At 39.8% G+C, this 20,112-nt stretch overlaps 2 protein-coding genes across 2 annotated transcripts in view; one reads left to right on the forward strand and one right to left on the reverse strand.

The window, feature by feature from the left end:
* Positions 1–614: 614 nt before the first annotated feature.
* LOC146621403 (transmembrane protein 252-like) lies at positions 615–3,423 on the forward strand. Its single transcript, XM_085368419.1, has 2 exons — positions 615–1,029; positions 2,805–3,423. Exons 1-2 carry the CDS (start codon positions 758–760, stop codon positions 3,061–3,063), a joined length of 531 nt encoding a protein of 176 aa, XP_085224545.1. The 5' UTR covers positions 615–757; the 3' UTR covers positions 3,064–3,423.
* A 2,096-nt stretch (positions 3,424–5,519) lies between these two features.
* pgm5 (phosphoglucomutase 5) overlaps positions 5,520–20,112 on the reverse strand; it is a 31,246-nt gene continuing 16,653 nt past the window's right edge. Inside the window, exons 8-11 of the mRNA XM_085368420.1 lie at positions 19,883–20,018; positions 17,333–17,516; positions 11,475–11,612; positions 5,520–6,200 (exon numbers count right to left, since the gene is read on the reverse strand). Of these exons, the coding sequence (XP_085224546.1) occupies positions 6,111–6,200; positions 11,475–11,612; positions 17,333–17,516; positions 19,883–20,018 (548 nt within the window). The 3' untranslated portion in view covers positions 5,520–6,110. The remainder of the gene's footprint in view (positions 6,201–11,474; positions 11,613–17,332; positions 17,517–19,882; positions 20,019–20,112) is intronic.

The raw sequence follows: 20,112 nt of genomic DNA on the forward strand, positions 1-20,112 counted from the left end.
ATCAGGAAATAACTGCTGTATCCACTACCTCTTAGTTAGTCAATAATTATGTGATAATTATGAAGAATTAACTTGTATTTATATATCATATTTTTTAGAACGTTTGCTAAGTGTGCACATGCATTATGTTCTAGTGAAAATCAGTGGTTTACAACCTTCTTAAGCTTATAAAGCCTTAAAATGTTTCAGAAACAGGGTTGTTGTTGTCTTTGACTTCCTTTTATTTTGTGATATTTTGCTGGGACTATTTTATCTGGTGTTTCAGAAGAACAAAAGTAGCTTTTCATTTTCTTTTTTGTTTATACCATTACACATCTTCGTGACTCAGATTTTTACATAATAGGTAACCACTGAGTCTTCATCTTCTCCTCCAATCAAGCCTGTCTACATGCGCTGCTGATACCTGTCTAATAAGCTTTGGTTGTTGTCTTTTCAGAGCTCAGCTAAAAGACGATCCTCTGGCTGTGTGTCTGCCTTGCAGTATCGCTCTAATTCTTCTGACCTTAGAATAATACTGTGTTAATATACAACCGAGAGGAGGGCAGGCCCTTCCCTGTATGTCTGAAGAGGCAGGGCAGCTTTAGCAGGCTGACAGTCTCTGCTACAGTTCAGTACTCAAACGTAGTCAGGATTTTTCTACTACTGGCAAGGCTACACTCATGTCATCCTGAAAGGTACCGAAGAGATACTTCATTGCTACTTGTGAAAGAGCGTCTTTCAATCACAGGACAGAATAGACAAAGAGGACTGCAGTAAAATGCAACAAGTGACCATGAATGTGAAGAAGCAGTTGTTGTCCTTATTTTGTTTTCTTCTGCCTTCTGTGGGACTTGTGTTGATGTGTACCGGGATCTACCTGGTGTCCCAGGAGAACGTGCATGAGAAGGCTCTGAGGGTCATTTTTGTGTATATCATGATTGGCTGTGGCCTCCTGGCTATGGTCATTGGGGTCTGCTGGGGCCTCTGCTCAGGCATAAAGACCGAGAGAATTGGACGCGAGCGACACATCCAGGTCTTCACTATTGAAAGGTAAATCTGTGTTTTCGTAAGAGGTGTGCATTCAATGCAAAAAACAAATGCAGAAAAAAATGTTTGTGTACCATAAAAATTCTTTGAGTAGAAATTGTACATATGATTGTACTATGGGCTCAAAATGTGGTCATAAATATTTTGTACGTGTAAAAAAGATTTGTATGTGTAAAAAAGATTTGTGTGTGCGTAAAAAAGATTTGTATGTGTAAAAAGAATTTGCGTGTGCGTAAAAAAGATTTGTATGTGTAAAAAAGATTTGTATGTGTAAAAAAGATTTGTGTGTGTAAAAAGAATTTGCGTGTGCGTAAAAAAGATTTGTATGTGTAAAAAAGATTTGTGTGTGCGTAAAAAAGATTTGTATGTGTAAAAAAGATTTGTGTGTGCGTAAAAAAGATTTGTGTGTGGACTTAGAAAAAAACCCCCTGCAAGTTACAAGTATGGATTTTTGACCCTATTTTTCTTCCCTTCATCTGATTGGTCAATGTCATGTCAATCACAAATGTAACAATCCAATCAGAGAACAGATGGGTTTGGCTGTCGAGGGGCGCTTTTTCTGAACTGCAGGTCTTTGAAGGGAATAAATGCCCTTTTACATGCCAACCCAGCGTTTTCCTTCATCACCACGAAGGAAAACAGTCTGTGGTTGTTCGAGTTTGGTGATTTTTATGTCACAGGTCTACGTGTTTAATACAGGGACTTCCACAGCCTTTTCAACAGCGCTGCGGACCGCGGGGTGGGGGCGGGCAGTGTTTTGGAAATGACAGTCTTCATTACAAAGCTTTCTTCGTTATGAATTAGCATACATGTTTTTATTGAACATTTGAAGAACTAGCAAAAAAAACAAACTCTTGTAGAGGACATAAAGTCAGAGATAGAAAAGACAAGGAGCAGGTGCATCTAGTACAGGTAGAGCAGCTGCAAAAACCCACAGAGCCCAGCAGCCAGCGTAACAAATTCTGGATCCTTTGCTTTTAGTTAGCAGTTAGCATTAGCAGCGTATCCTGCATCCGATGTGAAAGGACTTTTATGCTGCGCACTGTGACTCACAGCAATGGTCCTGGGTCAGCCCTGACTTTGTGTTAAACTAATCCTAAAGTAATAATGTTATTTCTAACCACTGATATACCACAACTTTTTCCTTTCAACAGCTACTGAAAGTTAGGGGACCTAGCTGCTATCGGATATTTATATAGCGATCCTCCAGCTTCAAACGGTATCACCCTTCAAGGACCTGCAGTTCAAAAAAGCGCCCCTCTGACAGCCTAACCCATCTGTTCTCTGATTGGATTGTTACATGTGTGATTGACATGACATTGACCAATCAGATGAAGGGTAGAAAAATAGGGTCAAAATTCCGTACTTGTAACTTGCAGGGGTTTTTTTTCTAAGTCCACACACAAATCTTTTTTACACATACAAATCTTTTTTACGCACACACAAATCTTTTTTACACATACAAATCTTTTTTACGCACACACAAATTCTTTTTACACATACAAATCTTTTTTACACATACAAATCTTTTTTACGCACACACAAATTCTTTTTACACATACAAATCTTTTTTACGCACACAATCTTTTTTACACATACAAATCTTTTTTACAAGTACAAAATATTTATGACCACATTTTGAGCCCATATTGTACATATAACATTAGCCCCTATATTAAATATATTAAATATCTCAATTCTTAGTTTGTATATATGAAACAATACACCAAATATCTATCTATCTATCTATCTATCTCTCTATCTATTTTCCCTTACAGACTGAGCTCTTTTCCTCCTTCATATGAAGATTCCCAAGAAAGTCAAGTCTGCCCTGATGCGTCTCCTGGGTTTATGGTCATAGTCGATAGCACAGACATGCTGATGAGCCTGGCTCCTCCGTTGTACAGCCAGGACAGCCCAGAGGCCCCAGACTGCAGGTTTAGCTGGGAGCAACCTCCACCATACAGTGAAGTTGAAAGTATTCAGCAGGGACATATGGATGCAGAGGAGCTGAGGGAGCGCTTGTCTGGACACTGAGGGAAGAACAGTTTTTGCCTGACTGGTTGAGAGAAAAAAAGGAATGCAGATTGCAGAAGTGAATGACTTCCACACCAAGCTGAGTGAGAAAGTTCCAGAACAACTGGAAATGTTTTTATGTCACTGGATCGCTCAAGTGCCAAAAGATGGACAGCAGAGATGTGCTGACATCATCTTTCTGCCATGAATCTACAACCTAGTGTCTGTCATCCGTCGTCTAACAGGCCTGAGGGTCTTTACACGGGTACGGCCAGAATGAGCCCCAGTTTTAAGCTGCAAAAATTATTTGGTGTGACCGATAAGCATGGTTGTATTACTCCAGGTGGACGAGGTTTCATTTAACAAGGAGAACTTACTTTTATCTGCACTTCATTCAACCACTGCTGTGTTGGATGATTTATGCATTAGAAAATGCATAAACTAGTTTTTAAAGGTTAATCTTTGAAGCCTGATATATTGTCAGAGTTGAATCAGCTTTACTCAGCATAGCAAACGGGTAAGCTCACTGTCTTTATCGTCTGTTTGTTCATGGAAATAAAATGTCTTTATTACATTTCTAACAATATTTACACTACAGTGAGTAACAAATGCCCTGCCTATTGCAAACAGAATAACATTGAGTTATCAATTACCTCTGAATCTCAGTGCACCATAATTTATATGAATATTTGCTGTTTGTTAATCAGAAGTTCTTATTTAACCTTTATTCAGCTGGGCTATTCACAGAAATTCTGAAAACCTCTTTTCAGTTAACAGTATTGGAACGTGTAGATGAAACACTGAACAACATGGCTACTTTTACACTTTTTACACTACAAAATTTTTGCATTTCATATGAATTTCTTATAAGACGCATTAATTTAAAGTCTTTCATCCACTTTTTGCTGTCTTTTTAAAAAAAATGGATGAAGTGGTCTAATCTGCTGATTGCAAGATCATCTTGCAGAGATGGACAGAAAATGGAGAGTGCATTGATGAGTGGTTTTTAATTTGCAGTCTTTAACAAATTTACTATGCCATTACCCAATGTAAGGTTTATGCCACAGCTTCCTTAATGAATAGCGTTTGTAATTACCCAGACCATTTTTTATGTTTCTGCAAGTTAAGCTACCAGTGTGTGCACGCACTTTAATCAAAGTTGTATTTTTAATTTTGAAATTAATTTTTGCTGTTATCCATAAATTGTAAAATTTGCTCTTTTACAAAAATGTAATATTAAAGAACTTTTTTTAAAATTAAGATGCCAAATTACAGTTCTTTTTCTTGTATTTCTGAATAAAAAAATATTTTGGACTTCTCAGAGAAGTCCAGCGTGCCAGCTCAAAGTTGAAGACCTGCCTAATAAATAAAACTATCATTTTTAGTTTTAAACAAGTTTTTTGAAATATTTTTGTTTATATGACAGGTGACCTAACAAATTATTATTTAGCACTGTAAATTATTGTCTGATCTTTTGAGTACATTAATGTGACTTGTAACTATGTAACTAGTGTGACCTAACAATATACTGTGACTGAAAATACTGTCTGACTGTTACATGTTTTCTGCCTTTGCTGAATGTGCACATGCTTTCTGTGTATGACACTATAAGATGTCCTAATAAAGTATTTCAACACATGAAGACTACAACTGACGGCGCACTTTATCCCAATAAAAAGGCCGGTCGAGCACAAACAGCAGCATTGCAGCTAACCCATTTTTATACACAATATAAAGAGGAAAAGAGTGGTTGCTGCCATTTTTTAAATTACACTATTGGTGGTATTTTTTGATGGTATTTTTTTTTCTAATCATGCTTTTGGCTATAATATGCTAAAGCTTAAACAATTTTAACTAAATTGTGTTTTTAGCAACTTGTCTAAAGTTGATAAAGTGCCCCCTATCCCCGTCCAGCTTAAGAAATAACACCTGATGCTATAAAACTGTTGTATGGGGCAATAACCTGCTATGGCTGGCTGGTAATGTCTGGCTGGCTGAGTGAACACATCCTTACGGATATCCACTGGCATATCCTCAACTGATAAAGACAGCAATCAGGCTGTTTATGAGTTCTGCGTGTCTCATTCAGGCCATATAAAAATCAGCCTTCTTCATTTTTTTGTCTCAACACAACAACTTCAACACACTTTATGCTTAAAAGCACGCTCTTTCCTCGAAAGAGCGTGCATTCATACACCTCCTGATATATGGTGTCAGCACAACAAAACACCCAAGGGCAACATATTTCACTAAGTCTGTTTTTTTCTTTTTGTCCTTAAAGCCATCTGACTAAATGAAAAGGACAAGAATTACACACAAATATTTTATTTGGATTAAAAAAAAAAAGAAATAATGAATTCAAACATGATCATACAACATTTTCAAATCCTAAATTAAAGAATAAAAGCTAAAACTCTGTTGAGAGTACATTTTTCTTTTTAACTTATGTAGGTTTGAAATATGACTGTGGTTACTTATCAAGTATTCATAGAAGAAATATGTTTTAATTTTATGGCTTTAATAAAGTTAACACATATTTATACCACAGTATGCCTTTATACTGTATGTATTATGGTGCAGTACTAGCCTCGGTTTAGGCAAATATGATGCAAATTTCAACTCATACATGCAAATTAATATTTAATTTTGTTTTAAAGTTTAAACAGAAGGTTAACTAAAGTGTTCAGATTTTTAAAAGGTCAAATAGTTGAAAACATGCTGTGATAGGTTCGAGCAATCTGAAATGTGAGTTTGCACGCTCATAATCTGTTCGCTGTCGACCTTTTTTCATTATTTATCCACAACAATAATTACGCCTGCCACGTTGATCCACTAAATGGTAGTCGTCAATAAAGAACAGAGAACACTGTATGCGACTTTAACTTTATTTTTGAGAGACAAATGTCAGCAGTAAGCATCTGAGTCAAAAAAGAAATGAAAAATGAGGCTGAAACTACAGAGATATTTTAAAGATGAAACCAAGAAAGTAACAGGTGCTTTGAGGATATTTTTCATGTGTTTGCATATGAGTGTGAGTGTTTTTTGGTTGGTTGGTTTTTTTCACTTGCTCATGTGATTACATTTGGGCCACGGCGTCCTGTCCTCTCGTGAATGTTAGAGATCTTCAGGGCAATGGCAATGAGAGGACCCAGCACCACCTGAAGACAAAGCAAAGAGAGCTGAAGGCAGAGCTTCGAAACTCAATCAGACCTTTAAATCTTTCACATTCACACTAAGTTACTGTCGAGTTCTTGAGAATTTCGTGAGCTTTTTGGTCAGTTTTTCTGTGCGAGGTTGGCACATTATACTTATAGACATCACGTGTTAACAGATTCCAGAGCAGATAACCAAGTTAGACTTACGTAAGTCTAGACCTTTAAAACTGTTTCAACATCCGCATTAAGGGGATTTTATAGGAGCTTTAACTTGGTTATTCAACTGGTTCTTTTTTATTTTTACATTTAGAAAATGCATACAAAGTGAGCATGAGACAACAAATAATGACAACATCCCACAAACTTGACATTATGACTAACAGGTTTGCTGTTGGGTCAGTGTTAATTTGAACCCTTTACTGCACAGCAGTAGTAATGAAGGTGTTTGAGGCTGCTGAAGAACATCATCTCCTCCTCCATCCCAGACACCACAGATCCGCTGCAGTTCGCCTACAGATCCAACAGATCCACAGAGGATGCCATCGCCCACGTCCTACACACCACTCTCAGCCACGTGGACAAGAAACAGGGTAACTATGTTTGTTGATTACAGTTCAGCGTTTAACACAATAGTGCCCTGCAGACTGTTCACAAAGCTCAGGGATCTGGGACTTAACAGCCGTCTGTGTGCATGGGTGTTGGACTTCCCCACTGGCAGAACTCAGGTGGTGAGGGTGGGTAGATGCGTCTCTAACAGCATCACCATCAACACAGGAGCACCTCAGGGATGTGTCCTCTCGCCACTGCTCTACTCCCTCTACACTTCAGACTGTGTGGCCACCCATGGCTCCAACACCATTGTGAAGTTTGCTGACGACACAGTGGTGTTGGGTGCCATCTCCAACAACGATGAGGCGGCCTACATGGATGAAGTGAAGAATCTGGCATCATGGTGCCAGGACAACCACCTCCAGCTGAACGTCGGCAAGACCAAGGAGCTGGTGGTGGACTTCAGAAGGGGTCAGCACAGAGACTACAAGCCCATTATCATCAATGGAGCTCCAGTGGAGAGGGTGCAGTCCTTCAAGTATCTTGGTGTCCACATCTCCTCAGACCTGACATGGGCTGCCCACATTCAGGTCCAGACCAAAAAGGCTAGGCAGCGCCTGTATCACCTACGACAACTGAGGAAGTTCAGGGTCTCTCCAAAGATCCTCAGGATTTTCTATACAGGCGCTGTGGAGAGCATCCTCACACAGAACATGACATCGTGGTTCGGGAACAGCTGTGTGAAGGACCAAAAAGCTCTCCAGAGAGTGATCCGTACAGCAGAACGCTGCTGCAGGATTGTTCTCCCCCCGCTTCAGGACACCTACACCAGGAGATGCCGGACTAGAGCAGCGCAGATACTGAAGGACCCGTCCCATCCTGGCAACAAACTGTTCCAACTTCTGCAATCTGGTAGAAGGTTCCGCATCTTCCGGGCAAGGACAGAGAGACTCAAGAGGAGCTTCTATCCCCAAGCCATCCGTGCCCTAAACACACACACCCGCCCTCTCACATCATCTATAATTGACTGAGACAGGACTCTCTTCCAGACACTCTAAAGTTTAGAGTGTCTGGAAGAGAGTCCTGGTTTAGAGTCTAAACCAAGGCACAATGTACATTTCAAATTCCTTTAATTTTAAATATGTTTATATTGTCTATCCTGTAAAATAGTCAGATGTCTATTCATATTAATGTACAGAATTCACCTGCTTGCTGCTACTACTGCACATTCACCCAATGTATATACTATATATATATATATATATAATGTTCTGCCCCCATTTTTGCACATGTCGAGGAGCGTGTCAGGCTACATTTCACTGTGTGTTATACTTGCATAACTATGCATGTGACAAATAAAGAACCTTGAACCTTGAACCTTGGACCTTGAACCTTGAACAGTATTGTGTGATGGAAAACAACAGACATGTACAGGGCCGTGCAAAAGTCTTGAGACACCCCTCATTTCTTTATATTTTGGTTGAAAGTAGCCAAACCTTGTCTTTACAAAAATCCAGCAAGGACCTGAGAGATGCATCTGAGCCTTCAGCTGATCCATCTACTGCTCACTGAACCCTCATCAGAAATGGTCTCAGTGGAAGAGTGGCTGTCAAGAAGCCATTGTTAAGGAAGGGAAACAGGGAGAAAAGGCTGAGGTATGCCAAATTACACACTGAATTTCAGCCAGATCTTGTCAAAATGCATGGAATTATAAATGCAGGAAAGTACAGAAAGATTTTAATCTATCACATAGTACCATGTGGAAAGCAACTGATAGACAACAAATGCATTTTTCAGCATGACATTGATCTGACATATACTCCCAGTCCGGTAAAAACATATGTGGATAGATAAACACACAGTAAAACACAATCAGTCATGGACTGGCCTCCCCAGAGCCTGAACTTCAATATTATTGACAAAGAACAAAAGAAAAACCAGCCAACATCCAAAAGAGAGTTTAAAGTGTCCTTCAAGATGCCTGGAGAACTATTCCTGAAGAAATTATAAGTACATCACTAAATCTATTTACCATTTTCTGGTGATCTCAAGACTTTTCCACAACACTCTACATTGTATGATATTCTCATCCCAAAACTGCTACATGCAAAAAAACATGTATTACACTGAAAGCACAGATTTTACTAAGGCTGCACACAAACATGTGGCTTTTTTTTAGCTTGGCTGAGAATCTTGTATATAAAATCTGTCCCTCTAATCTAGCTGAGTAAGCATGGCGTGCAATCATGTATGTCGTCTCTGATAATTCATGCGCGCTGGGTAAGGGCCAGAATGATTAGATGTTGAATTTATGATCTAATGATGGATAATCCGAGGGTTCAGTGCAATGCCACAAATAACACATTTTTATTGGCTGAATAAACACAGCAGCTAAATCACAGTTCAGGTATGCTTATCGTAACAGCAGTTTAGCGAGGAGGATTTTCTATTTTCATGAATAAAAAGGGGGATGTAACATTGGGACATAACTTCATGCTGCCCTATACGTTTTGAATTACCGCACCTGCATTTTAATAATAAAAGACTAAAAAGTAATTCTCAAATACACACTTTGTTGCTTTTCTTTGCTTTTTTATGTGGCAAAGTCAGAATTGAAATGTCGTTAATCTGAACGCACACACACACACACACACACACCACTCTAAATTGCGAAGGCATCTTTATAACTCCCGGGAGTGTTTAAAGTACACTACCTATCCCAAACATCCATAGCCACACAACAAGCTTTCATTGTTAAACACTCCAAAGTCTACAGGCCAGTCATCTAACAGTTTGAATGAAAGTTATAATACATAATCACAATACAACCACAGAACATGCTGTATCCTCTTTTTTTTAACTGCTCAGCCTGACATAAACCTCGGATCAAAATTTAACCATACTTCATCAATTATTGTCTGAAGACGTGAGCTCAAGACAACAAGTGATGAAACCCTTAGACATTGTATCACTACAGAGTATTTACTCTGCTAATATGTAGTGAATTACAGTATGTCAGAAGTAACATGTAAACAATTAGTAAATAAACTGCAGCAGGAGTGTTTTCCCCTGTTCCCTGCTGAACAGCCGTCGAACCGTCTTCTGGCCTTTAGACTCAATTAAAAGTCGCGGCCCTGAATACTCAAAAACAAAACTGCCTGGGAGCAGGCGCTTGTAATCAGGCTGACTGATCAATGGTACACCGTGTGCTAGGTTTAAGATATTAAATAGAGTCTGTTTCTCATCTTCTAGATAACATATTCCAACATTATTCCTCTTGCAATCTGAGCCATAGGTTTTATTTCTGCTATAAACGTCACAAGTTTTGGAACGACTGCTTCATAATTATGTTAAAGGTTTTAAGGGACCCAGATAAATATGGACTCTTTTCATTCCTATTTTTGGGGTTCCACTTGTTCCTCTCTGCAGCACAAATATTTTTCCTTTACATCCCTGTTAAATTTCCTCCTCCTCCTCCTGGAAGTCATCTAATTCCCGCATCCAAGTCTTTGTTGCTTAAAGACATGATGTCAACTGGAAATAAGATGAATTTCACAGCCTCTGTTTTATCCCAAATTGGGATAAAACAGAGGCTGTGGTTATTGCTTATTTAAATTCTGTACCAACAATGACTGTATATTACTCCATTCATCTTGTGCATATATTTAATCTATGTTATTATGCTTACTTGCATACATAAGTTTGGACTTTATTTAAATGGTAAATGGCCTGTATTTGTATAGCGCTTTACTAGTCCCGAAGGACCCCAAAAGCGCTTTACACATTCAGTTATCCACCCATTCATGCACACATTCACACACTGGTGATGGCAAGCTACATTGTAGCCACAGCCGCCCTGGGGCGCACTGACAGAGGCGAGGCTGCCGGACACTGGCGGGCGCCACCGGGCCCTCTGACCACCACCAGTAGGCAACGGGTGAAGTGTCTTGCCCAAGGACACCATGGCCGAGACTGTCGGAGCCAGGGCTCGAACCGGCAACCTTCCGATTACAAGACAAACTGCCAACTCTTGAACCACAATCGATTTAATTTTATGTTTGCTAAATCACAGACTTAAGTAGTAGTTTAGGAGTATATATGTATATAATTAAAGTTTTTAAACATTCAAATGATAGAATATCTCCTGTGTATCACACAGATACATATCATGCATTTAATATGTTGAAAAAGCTCATTATGAAGCATCATTTCTGCTACTGTGTGCCAACAAAGCTTTCCTGCGGTGGTAAAACTGGCTAAAGATGACATAATAATGCTAAATTAATAATGTTGGAAGAATTTACAAATGGCAAACAAATGGCCACACCATAGTTCAAGATAAGGATAGTACTTCTATACAGTCCTCTATTTTCTTTGGATCGTGATTTGGGTGGAGCCCATCCTGGCTGTCATGGGGAAAGAGGTGGGTACACCCTGGGATAGTCACAGTCTATCTCAGGGGAAAACACAGAGAGACAAGCACACATTCTCTCATCCATGTCTTCGGACAATTAACCTCACATGCACCTTTATTGAACCCAGAGGGAAACTAAAACACAGAAAGGCCCCAGAGCCAGACAAAGAGGTTCAAATGTTCAACCTTGGCTAGATGCCATTCCTGAAGGGATTTAGGACAGGATTTTTCCACTGAAAGGTGAGAAGTAATTGATATAAGCACAAATGTCACAAAAAGAAGGTACATAAACACCATCAAACCCATCTGCGTACCTGTGTCTCTCTGTTGTGTCTCTCCGGGTCTCTCTCAAAGCTCTCAGCATAAATGCGAATGGTGGACCCCATCCCTCCGCCGCTCCCGCTCATTCGAAACACCAGGCGGGACGCATCATTAAAGATAATCCTCAAACCCTGGAAACAAAAAAAAAAAAATTGTTTTCTTAATTTTTATCAATTGACTTTTGTCTACTTTTTCATTAACTTACTATTCTCTTTCTCTTTTAAATATTAAAAATTATATAAACATATTTTTTTAAACACAAGTAAATGGCTAAAAGTAAAAGACAAATAAATGGTCATGTATTTGAGTGGATAGGATAAAAAAATCAAAAATCATTTGAATGCACAAATTCAGTGTGACTTTACAGCACACAAAAGTACAAATCTTGTATCATCAGACCTCTGTTAAAACATTCAGTCCTGTAATTAGTGATGCAGTAAAGGCAAACATCCGCTAGATGTCACTGTTACTGTGTGTTTTGTTGGCGCATGATTCAAACTGTACTCTTGATGCATGCAGCGCACTCACATTCCTAATGATGTTGGCTATAAAGTTGCATAAGGTTATAACTACAGCTGCACTTTCCAAGAATCTCCTGACTCTTACAGCAGATAACATTCTCGCTAAGGTTCATAACTGAACTCTGTGTGTGACTCTTCAAACTTAATCCCAGGATATCACTGCATTGGGACCAATCAAATATATCTCCTGCTGACTGACGTAAGGAAGAAACTTTTCGACTAATGCATCTGTAACAGCGCTTATCTGTCCTGAATTCCACAGTCTCTCCTTCATTATTCGATTAGAGTACAAGAGTTCAAGGGAGGTGACGGCAACATGTTATGAGAAAAAACAGGACTCCAAACTGTATTGTCAAAGTATCCCCACCTCAGGCGTTAAGCTGTACTAGATGTCTCGATACTGACAAATGTTATTGCAACTATAGTAAACAAAAGTTTTGTATAGTAGTAAAAGTCAAGTGGATGCACTGTCCCAGTTCCAAAGCAGCCAGTCTCAGACAAATGGCTGTGAGCCTATTAGTTAACTGTGGCTCAGCATTATTGTTTACAGAACGCAGTACTAAATGGAAATATCTGAACCACTCTGGGAATGAAGGATAAAATGCCAGAGTCCAGGTGAAGAGAGACGGCAATAATCAGAGACGTCCGTCCAGCTGTCTGTCTCTCTATCTGTGAGTCTGTCAACTCACTAACAATAGAGTGGCAGTTATCAGAAGGCTGACTAATGCTTGTTAAAAACACTTGCCAATGCAGAGCTCAGAGGCCCCGAGTGGAGCACATACCAGCCATAACTCATGTGTGTCGTGCATGTGTGTTCATCTTTATTCATCTATCAATCCATTTGTTCATCTACCAGCCTAAAGGTGCTTAGAGATTTTGGAGAGGTCTTTGTCTGAGCCTCCCTCCCACCTTCCAGCATCCATGCCAACTGCTGTTCCTCTGCAACTGTGTGGAATTATTCATGGATTAATGTTGGTGTGGAAATGTGGGGAAAGAAAGCACAGAGCAATAAAGTCCCACTAACACAAGAGGGGAAACAAGTCATGGCTCTTCATTTGCATTTTGATTTCACACATGAAATGAGCTGCAGCAGAGAATATCTACACGAGTCAGCACTGACCATCGTAATCAACTGCTTCTTATAAACACATTAGGGTTTTTTAAATTTACCTTCGCCTCATATGTCTATTGTAGTTATTGAAACAGTTCAGTGAAGTTAGGATGTCCTGTTGTCAGTTCCAATGCGATAAATCAGCATACATTACCATATTGCCAGGGCCATATGGGCTATAATATAAGGGCAAGTAATAGTGAACGAAACCGAGTAGTCTTCAGGAATAGTTCCCTAGACTTGTTGAGGGACATCAGCCCTCTTATTTTGATGCTGGCTGCCTTTTGTTCTGCTCTTTGTCAAGATGACCCTGCACTGCTTTAGTATTGTTGAGACTCTGAGGAGGCCAATCCATGACTGACAGTGTTCCACTATCTGTTTTTCTATCCTGCATAGGAAGTGTCTTTGAGATCAGTGCCGAAAAGTCAAGCTGTTGCTAAACTGATGCCTTCTTCCTGGCATTACACGGTAAATCAGAATCTTATAGTACTTTTGTGTATTCATAATCCCATCAGTTTTGACAAGATCCTCAACACCACTCACTGAATTACAGCCTGAAACCATGACAGAGCGTCCACCATGTTTTACAGGTGGGTATAGACACTCACTGTTTACCTCTTACCTCTCTGACCTCCACTGACAACAATGTGAACCAAAAATTTGTATCCATCACTCTATAATCCCTGTTGCCACTAATTTTCAATCAAATTCTCATGTAATTTATCTCAGTCTTTTCTCCCTGCTTCCTTTCTTTAAAGATGGCTTCTTCCCAGCCATCCTTCCACTGAGACCATTTCTGATGAGGCTTCAGTGAACAGCAGATGCATCAGCTTAAGGATCGAATGACCCTCTAAGGTCCTTTGTCAGAATTTCTGCCTATTTCTTAAGGATGTGATCTTCAGATACTGTTTATCTGCTGTAGATCATTTTTCACGCCTGGCAGTTCTTCTTTGTTCCTCCATTTATCTATTTTCCTCAGATTTTTTTAAGAACACGGTCTGGCTTTTTAAGGATGAAATATGTCAAGTTTCTAATAGTCCTTTTAGAATCACCTTGTAAGTGCAAAATTATGATTTCATGCCTATGAAACTGTGGCATTTCTTAATAGATTCGACTAAACAAATGGGGAAAAAAATCATCTGTTTTTCAAGACAAAGCATGAAAATAATAAAGATCTATTGCACAAAACCACTTTTTAAAAAGATAAAAAAAAAAGATAAAAGATAAAAAACAAAAAAAAGATAAAATAATAAAATAAAGACAATGCCTTTACACAGAACTGTAGATCAGACTTGATCTTAAAAAGTCTGTCTATCTACACTCTCCCGAGTGTAAGTGCTTGAAACGTGTGCCTAACAGCGGACATCTTAGAACAAAAACATTTGTGTTACTACAGCCCTGCTTTCCACACTCTGAGGCACTTACAGTCAAAAAGCCATCAAGACACTGCTAATTCTATAGCTATCTTAAGAGATACAGCCACAGCCAGCCTTAGCTAAAGATACAATCAAAGTCATTCTTTTAATGAGCTGTCATCTTTATCATTTAGTCATTAGCTATTAGGTAAAGCAACATTTGATCAAATTCAGTCATAGATTAAAAAAAATTACCACAAACATAAAGAAGACAAGTTTCTTACTCGTTTAATAGAAACCTTCGCTTCTTTTTGTTGGTAGATATTTTTTACTAAACAAATTTCGCATAATACCAAATTATCCAAAAGGCAGTATCTACATTTAGCGCACAAGTTGTTCCATCATCTGATATGCAGACGACGTGGAATGAATTCAGTAGCCAGCTACAAAAGGCCGCGATGCCACTGCTGTGTAAATCCCCCAAGCTTTGTCTTGTGTATTTGTGTATCGTGTTTGAGTGTGTTTGCGTCTCTCGTGTGCCAGCTCTTCCCCCTTCAAACACACTTGCAATGGAGAGACTGCAAAGTGAGACGACAGCTGATATAATTCTGTCCTGGGAGGAATGTGTGTTGTAATAACATTCACTGGGGCGACTGGGATGCTGAGGATTTATCAGTATTTTGGGGTGACTGACTAAAAAGCTGTTGGCCTGCTGTATCCATGGTGACACAGTGGAATAGTCACAGCAGGATAACAAAAGACTCCTTCACGGCGTTAAGATATACAAGGTGAAGCCGGTGGTCAGAGTGGAAAACACAAGTGCGAACAAGGATCGGGAGTGGAAGGGTACGCATGTGTTCACGCTTACGCTCATGGACAACTGGACGGATGTACACACCAAAATGCACAATGTGTGTGTGTTTGTGTGTTTGTGAGGTGGGGCGGAAGCTAAGAAGTGTTGACAAATTTCCACAAATTTCTGGGCAGGAAAGAGAAGTCAGCTGGGTGAAAGTCACAGACACAAAGAAGAAGAAAGAAGGGAAGGAAGGAAGGTTGCATTAACCTAGCGAGTTATCGGTGTTTGTAGTGATACATGATGTATGTTATGTGCGTGTATGCATATGTTTATAATTTCAAAAGGAAGATAGACTGTCATGTCCAAACATGGAGCCTTGCTGATCAGACAGCACTGAAGCTTAGTGGGTGGTCTGGCTTACACCAGGCTGAGTACATGTATGTGAACAAAGGGAAGAGAGAGTGTGTGACCTGATGTGAAGCAGCTTTTCAGTCACTTTTCTAATGCAATGCAATTCGATGTTGGGTTGAACAAACAGGTTTGCGGCTTTTGGTTGGTCAACTTATTGTCAATCTCAGTTTAAGGTAACCAGTCTGGAGAATGGAACCAATAAATGACTTCAAAGTTGTTCTGGTTGTTTTTAATCTAATTGAGACCATGACAGAAACGACTATATTCTGCTGCATTCTACACAACGTCTGCTCTTTGCAAGCATCTGCACGCACAGCATGCTGACACCAAGCCAGTGAAGAATCCAACACTTAAGTGATGTAAACAGTAGTGTCATGAAGCACTTTCTCTAGCGAGTAATTAAGTAATGCGCTGTGCTACGAGTGATGTGTAGTACTTTACTAAAACAATTACAACTCAACAGAAACAGCAGGTTCAAGAGATAAGTAAAGCAAACAGGACACTAATAGCACCCAGCTTCTAAGAGTAACTCTAGCCTGAGTGGCAACTATTTAAAACAATCTTTTTTGCACTTTTTTGCACAAAAGGATCTACTGATCTGTCTTGTTACAGCTTAAGGTCCTTCTATGCTAAATTAATGTGTCGGTTCATGCTATGCTGATTGGTTTACAGGTGAGTTGGGACAGGGAAGGGGTGTGACTTATGTTTCCTGGTTTCGTTTTCTCCCGCTCTTTACTTTTTCTGTATTTCTAATTTAAGTTGTATTGTTTGTTATGTGGTCCCTTTTAGGTCCTTGTCTCTGTGTCCTTCCCTCAGAATCTCCCAGGTAAGTCAGTCTTGTCCTCATGTTTGTTTGCCTGTCAGTCTCCTAGTTTAGTTGCCTGTTTTCCCAGTCGTTTCTCTGTGTGTCTCTCTCGTCCCTCGCTCTCTCGTCTTTCATGTAGTAGTCAGTTTGAGTCTTATTGTGTGCTTCTTGTGCTTCCTGTTTTATTTTGACAGTCTCTTGTCCTGTGTCTGTCGTGAACTCCTTCTTGCTGTGTGTCCTGAGCGTTGTGATAATTCTCTGTATGTCGGTTTAGTGTCTGCCCTTAGCCTTCTCAGTTTTGTTATGTATCTATAAATTCAGCAATAAAGATTTCGTTAAGTTCAGTCTTGCCTGTGAGTCTGCACTTTGGGTCCAGTCCTGCCTGCCTCACACAGCGTCACCTGACATGTTGTTCTCCGTTGTTGAAGCGGGTCCTGAGATTAGCTGAGTGGGATTTGTCACAATGTAAAACACCTAGCCAGTTAGCCAGGGCTTTTTAAACTCTGCCTTCCTGTTGACCTGTGCTCCCTTCACCTGTAGTGATGCCTGTGTCGTCACCATGTTCAGTTTTGCACTACATGCATTTCACATTTGTCAGAACATCCAGCATTGGCTGCTTTGGTGGGCCACAATAAGATAAGAAACACTTTATTTATCCCATATTTGGGAAATTCTTGAAGAATTTTTTTCCCTTGTGTGCAATTTATAAATTGGTCTTGGGATTCCCTCCTAGTGTGTAATTAACCTTATATGGTACGGTGGTGGCACTGTGGGAGCTGAACGGAAGCTGACGTTTAATTTGTTGTAAAAAAAAAAAATTCCTTTTTCAGGGTGCTTATGCTGGCAGCTGACCTGGTTTCGAGCCACTGTTCCATCCACAGGGTCAATGTACTCGAAGTTGTCAGCCTTCTCCACGCTGTACATGTGGTCCCCTACAGCAAACTTCTGGCTGGTGAATGCTTTGTCTGAGATTACTGCCTCCAGATCTCTCATTAGGTAAAAGGCTGCACGTGGGTCCAGACCTTCATAGTCAAACCTGACAATCATAAGATGCACACAAGATTTATGAACACACGTAAGACTCAATGAGGTCATGAAAGCAGAAAAGGGAGAGTTTGCTTATGTTAGGTACGTTCAGTTTTCTTGCCGCATCATCTTACTTATGTTACCGAAAAGGGCTCTAAATTGCAAGAGATGTACCACAGAGATTCTGGGGACACGTCTTGTATAACCTGTCCATCTACTTTATGTGTTGTGGGAAACAAGCATCAGTTTAGAGAAGCTCTCTGTGGGAACATAAAAACTACTGCAGCTATCAGTGGGAAGACTGACTGTGGCAGCTATCTGTGCCTCTCACAGGGGAGAAGTTAAAATAAGAACGAGTGAGAAGGACTGGAGGGAGGGGGGTGGATTAAGGTGAAAGCCAGCGAGGCATATGCGGGGTCGGTAAGGACTAAGACGAGGTGAAGAGAAGTTATTACTGAAGTTAGTCAGCATGTATTCACACAATCATGATGAAGGTTCTGACGAAAACTAGTAAACGAGTGAGAAAAGATTTGAGGTAACCACATGGCATTAGCTTGTAGGCTATTTTGGATGTGTGACAATCACAGTGACGTTGTAGGATCAAGTGAATAAGGTTTCAGTCACACCAGCTTAGAGGCCAGTCGGTGATCATCTATCAACCACTCATCGTGGGCTGTCCGTAGTCTGAATGGAAGTTACAGGCTTGCCTACAAACACCATCCAGCTACTTTTTGAGCTGCTGTGAAACTGTAAAAATGCAACACAAACTGGAAACAGGAACCATTAACTTTCAAAGTAAAAGATTCTTGAACAACTTTTGCTTTGAAGGCAAATCGTCTCTATTTCTGTGTCACACTTTGTCAAGTTTTACTACAGCTTGGCTAGAAGTTTACGAGTATTGAAAACCAAACATGAAAATGCTTGTGGCTACCAGTGCGGCCCCCTAGCCTTCTAGTAGATGCACATGTGTTATCAATTTCAAAATCCTAGGTGACTCGCTCTGAGAAATTGCATTCATAAGATTTTCAGAAAAACTGACCTCTGACCTCTTAAGGTTGAGGTGACTGAGATTCAAACTGACCCCTGAGTTTTAGTACATGCACCTGTTTGCATGGTATAATTTTGAAAATGATATATCGTCTCATTTTGAAGTTATCGCATTGACAACAATACCACATCACCCTCCAGGAGCCAGTATCAACTACTTGGGAATAAGCCTTTTTTAATAGCAACGTGTGGTTGCATCGCACCATAATATAGCGGATGAATCTCGAGCAATGTGCACATGACGTCACATGAGAAACCTCAATAGATACACAATGTTTTGATTACTTAGCTGCAGTGTTGGTCAAGTTACTTGAAAAAAGTAATCAGTAACTAATTACCGATTACTCCCCCCAAAAAGTAATCCCGTTACTTTACTGATTACTGATTTTTCAAAAGTAATTAATTACTTAGTTACTTAGTTACTTTTTTAAAACACGATTTACAACCTGAAGAGGTGATAAAGCGATAGATCTTTCAGCCCAATTCTACTTTTTCTACATAATCCATCATACAAAATGTAATCAAATGGAAACGTCTCTTTTTAAAACTTGTTTTATTAGTTTTAACCTTTTAACTTTATGCATCAAGTAAAAATTAAATTATATGCAACATTCTCTGACTCGAAGAAATTTGTTTAACATTTAAACTTATTTTCTGCACATTCCAGCACATAAAATATTTTTTTTGTGTGTGTTTACACTCAGTCTTTCAAATAGATGCAAATAAAACACAGCAGAAAATAAATAACATCAAAGATTAGCGGTCCTGTTGCTCTATTTTCACCTGTAAAGCAGGAGTGGCATAGGCGGAGGTTTACCCTGGTGCAGGTGTGCCGCAGCGGTCAGTGGAAGAATCCGCGAGTTTCTCTGTGAGTTTCCCATTACATCTTAGCGCACTTGGTGCTTGCTTGGAAGTTTAGGGGTTTTTTTTCGCTGTAAAAAGAAGTTTTCTTCCCACGCACAACGGACACTAATGTTTTTGTCACTTTTTATGGAATCAAACTCAAAATAAGGTCAGTACTTCCACGCTTTAAACGCTGCATGCTCATACTCTCTCTGCACTCAATATATGATGCACTGTTGATCTGCACACAGCTGTTGTCACGAACGTTGCACTCGCTTACGTCACTGTCATGAGACATTCTTGCAAAAAAAAATCATGGTTTTAGTAACGCAGTAACGCAGCGTTCCTACGGGAAAGTAACGGTAATCTAATTACCGTTTTTGCAATAGTAATCCCTTACTTTACTCGTTACCTGAAAAAAGTAATCAGATTACAGTAACGCGTTACAAGTAACGCGTTACTGCCCATCTCTGCTTAGCTGTTTACCTGCAGAAGTAGTTACGCCCAAACCTGGCCCAGTGTTCTCTGACAATCTGCTCAACGCCTTGTTTCTTGGCTGCCATAATGGACAACCACACCAACACGGACCACAAACCGTCCTTCTCACGAATGTGGTCAGAACCTGGAAGAGAAGGAAAACGTGCAAAATTCAACATCTCTGTGTAAACTTCTCTTAGTTATTGGGGCTAAACTTCCATAAAAATCTGCAGTGGAGC

The sequence above is a fragment of the Diplotaxodon limnothrissa genome, linkage group LG12 (assembly GCF_057381915.1).
Source record: "Diplotaxodon limnothrissa isolate DT_005_m linkage group LG12, D_limnothrissa_male_GT1.1, whole genome shotgun sequence".
Classification (NCBI taxonomy): Eukaryota; Metazoa; Chordata; class Actinopteri; order Cichliformes; family Cichlidae; genus Diplotaxodon; species Diplotaxodon limnothrissa.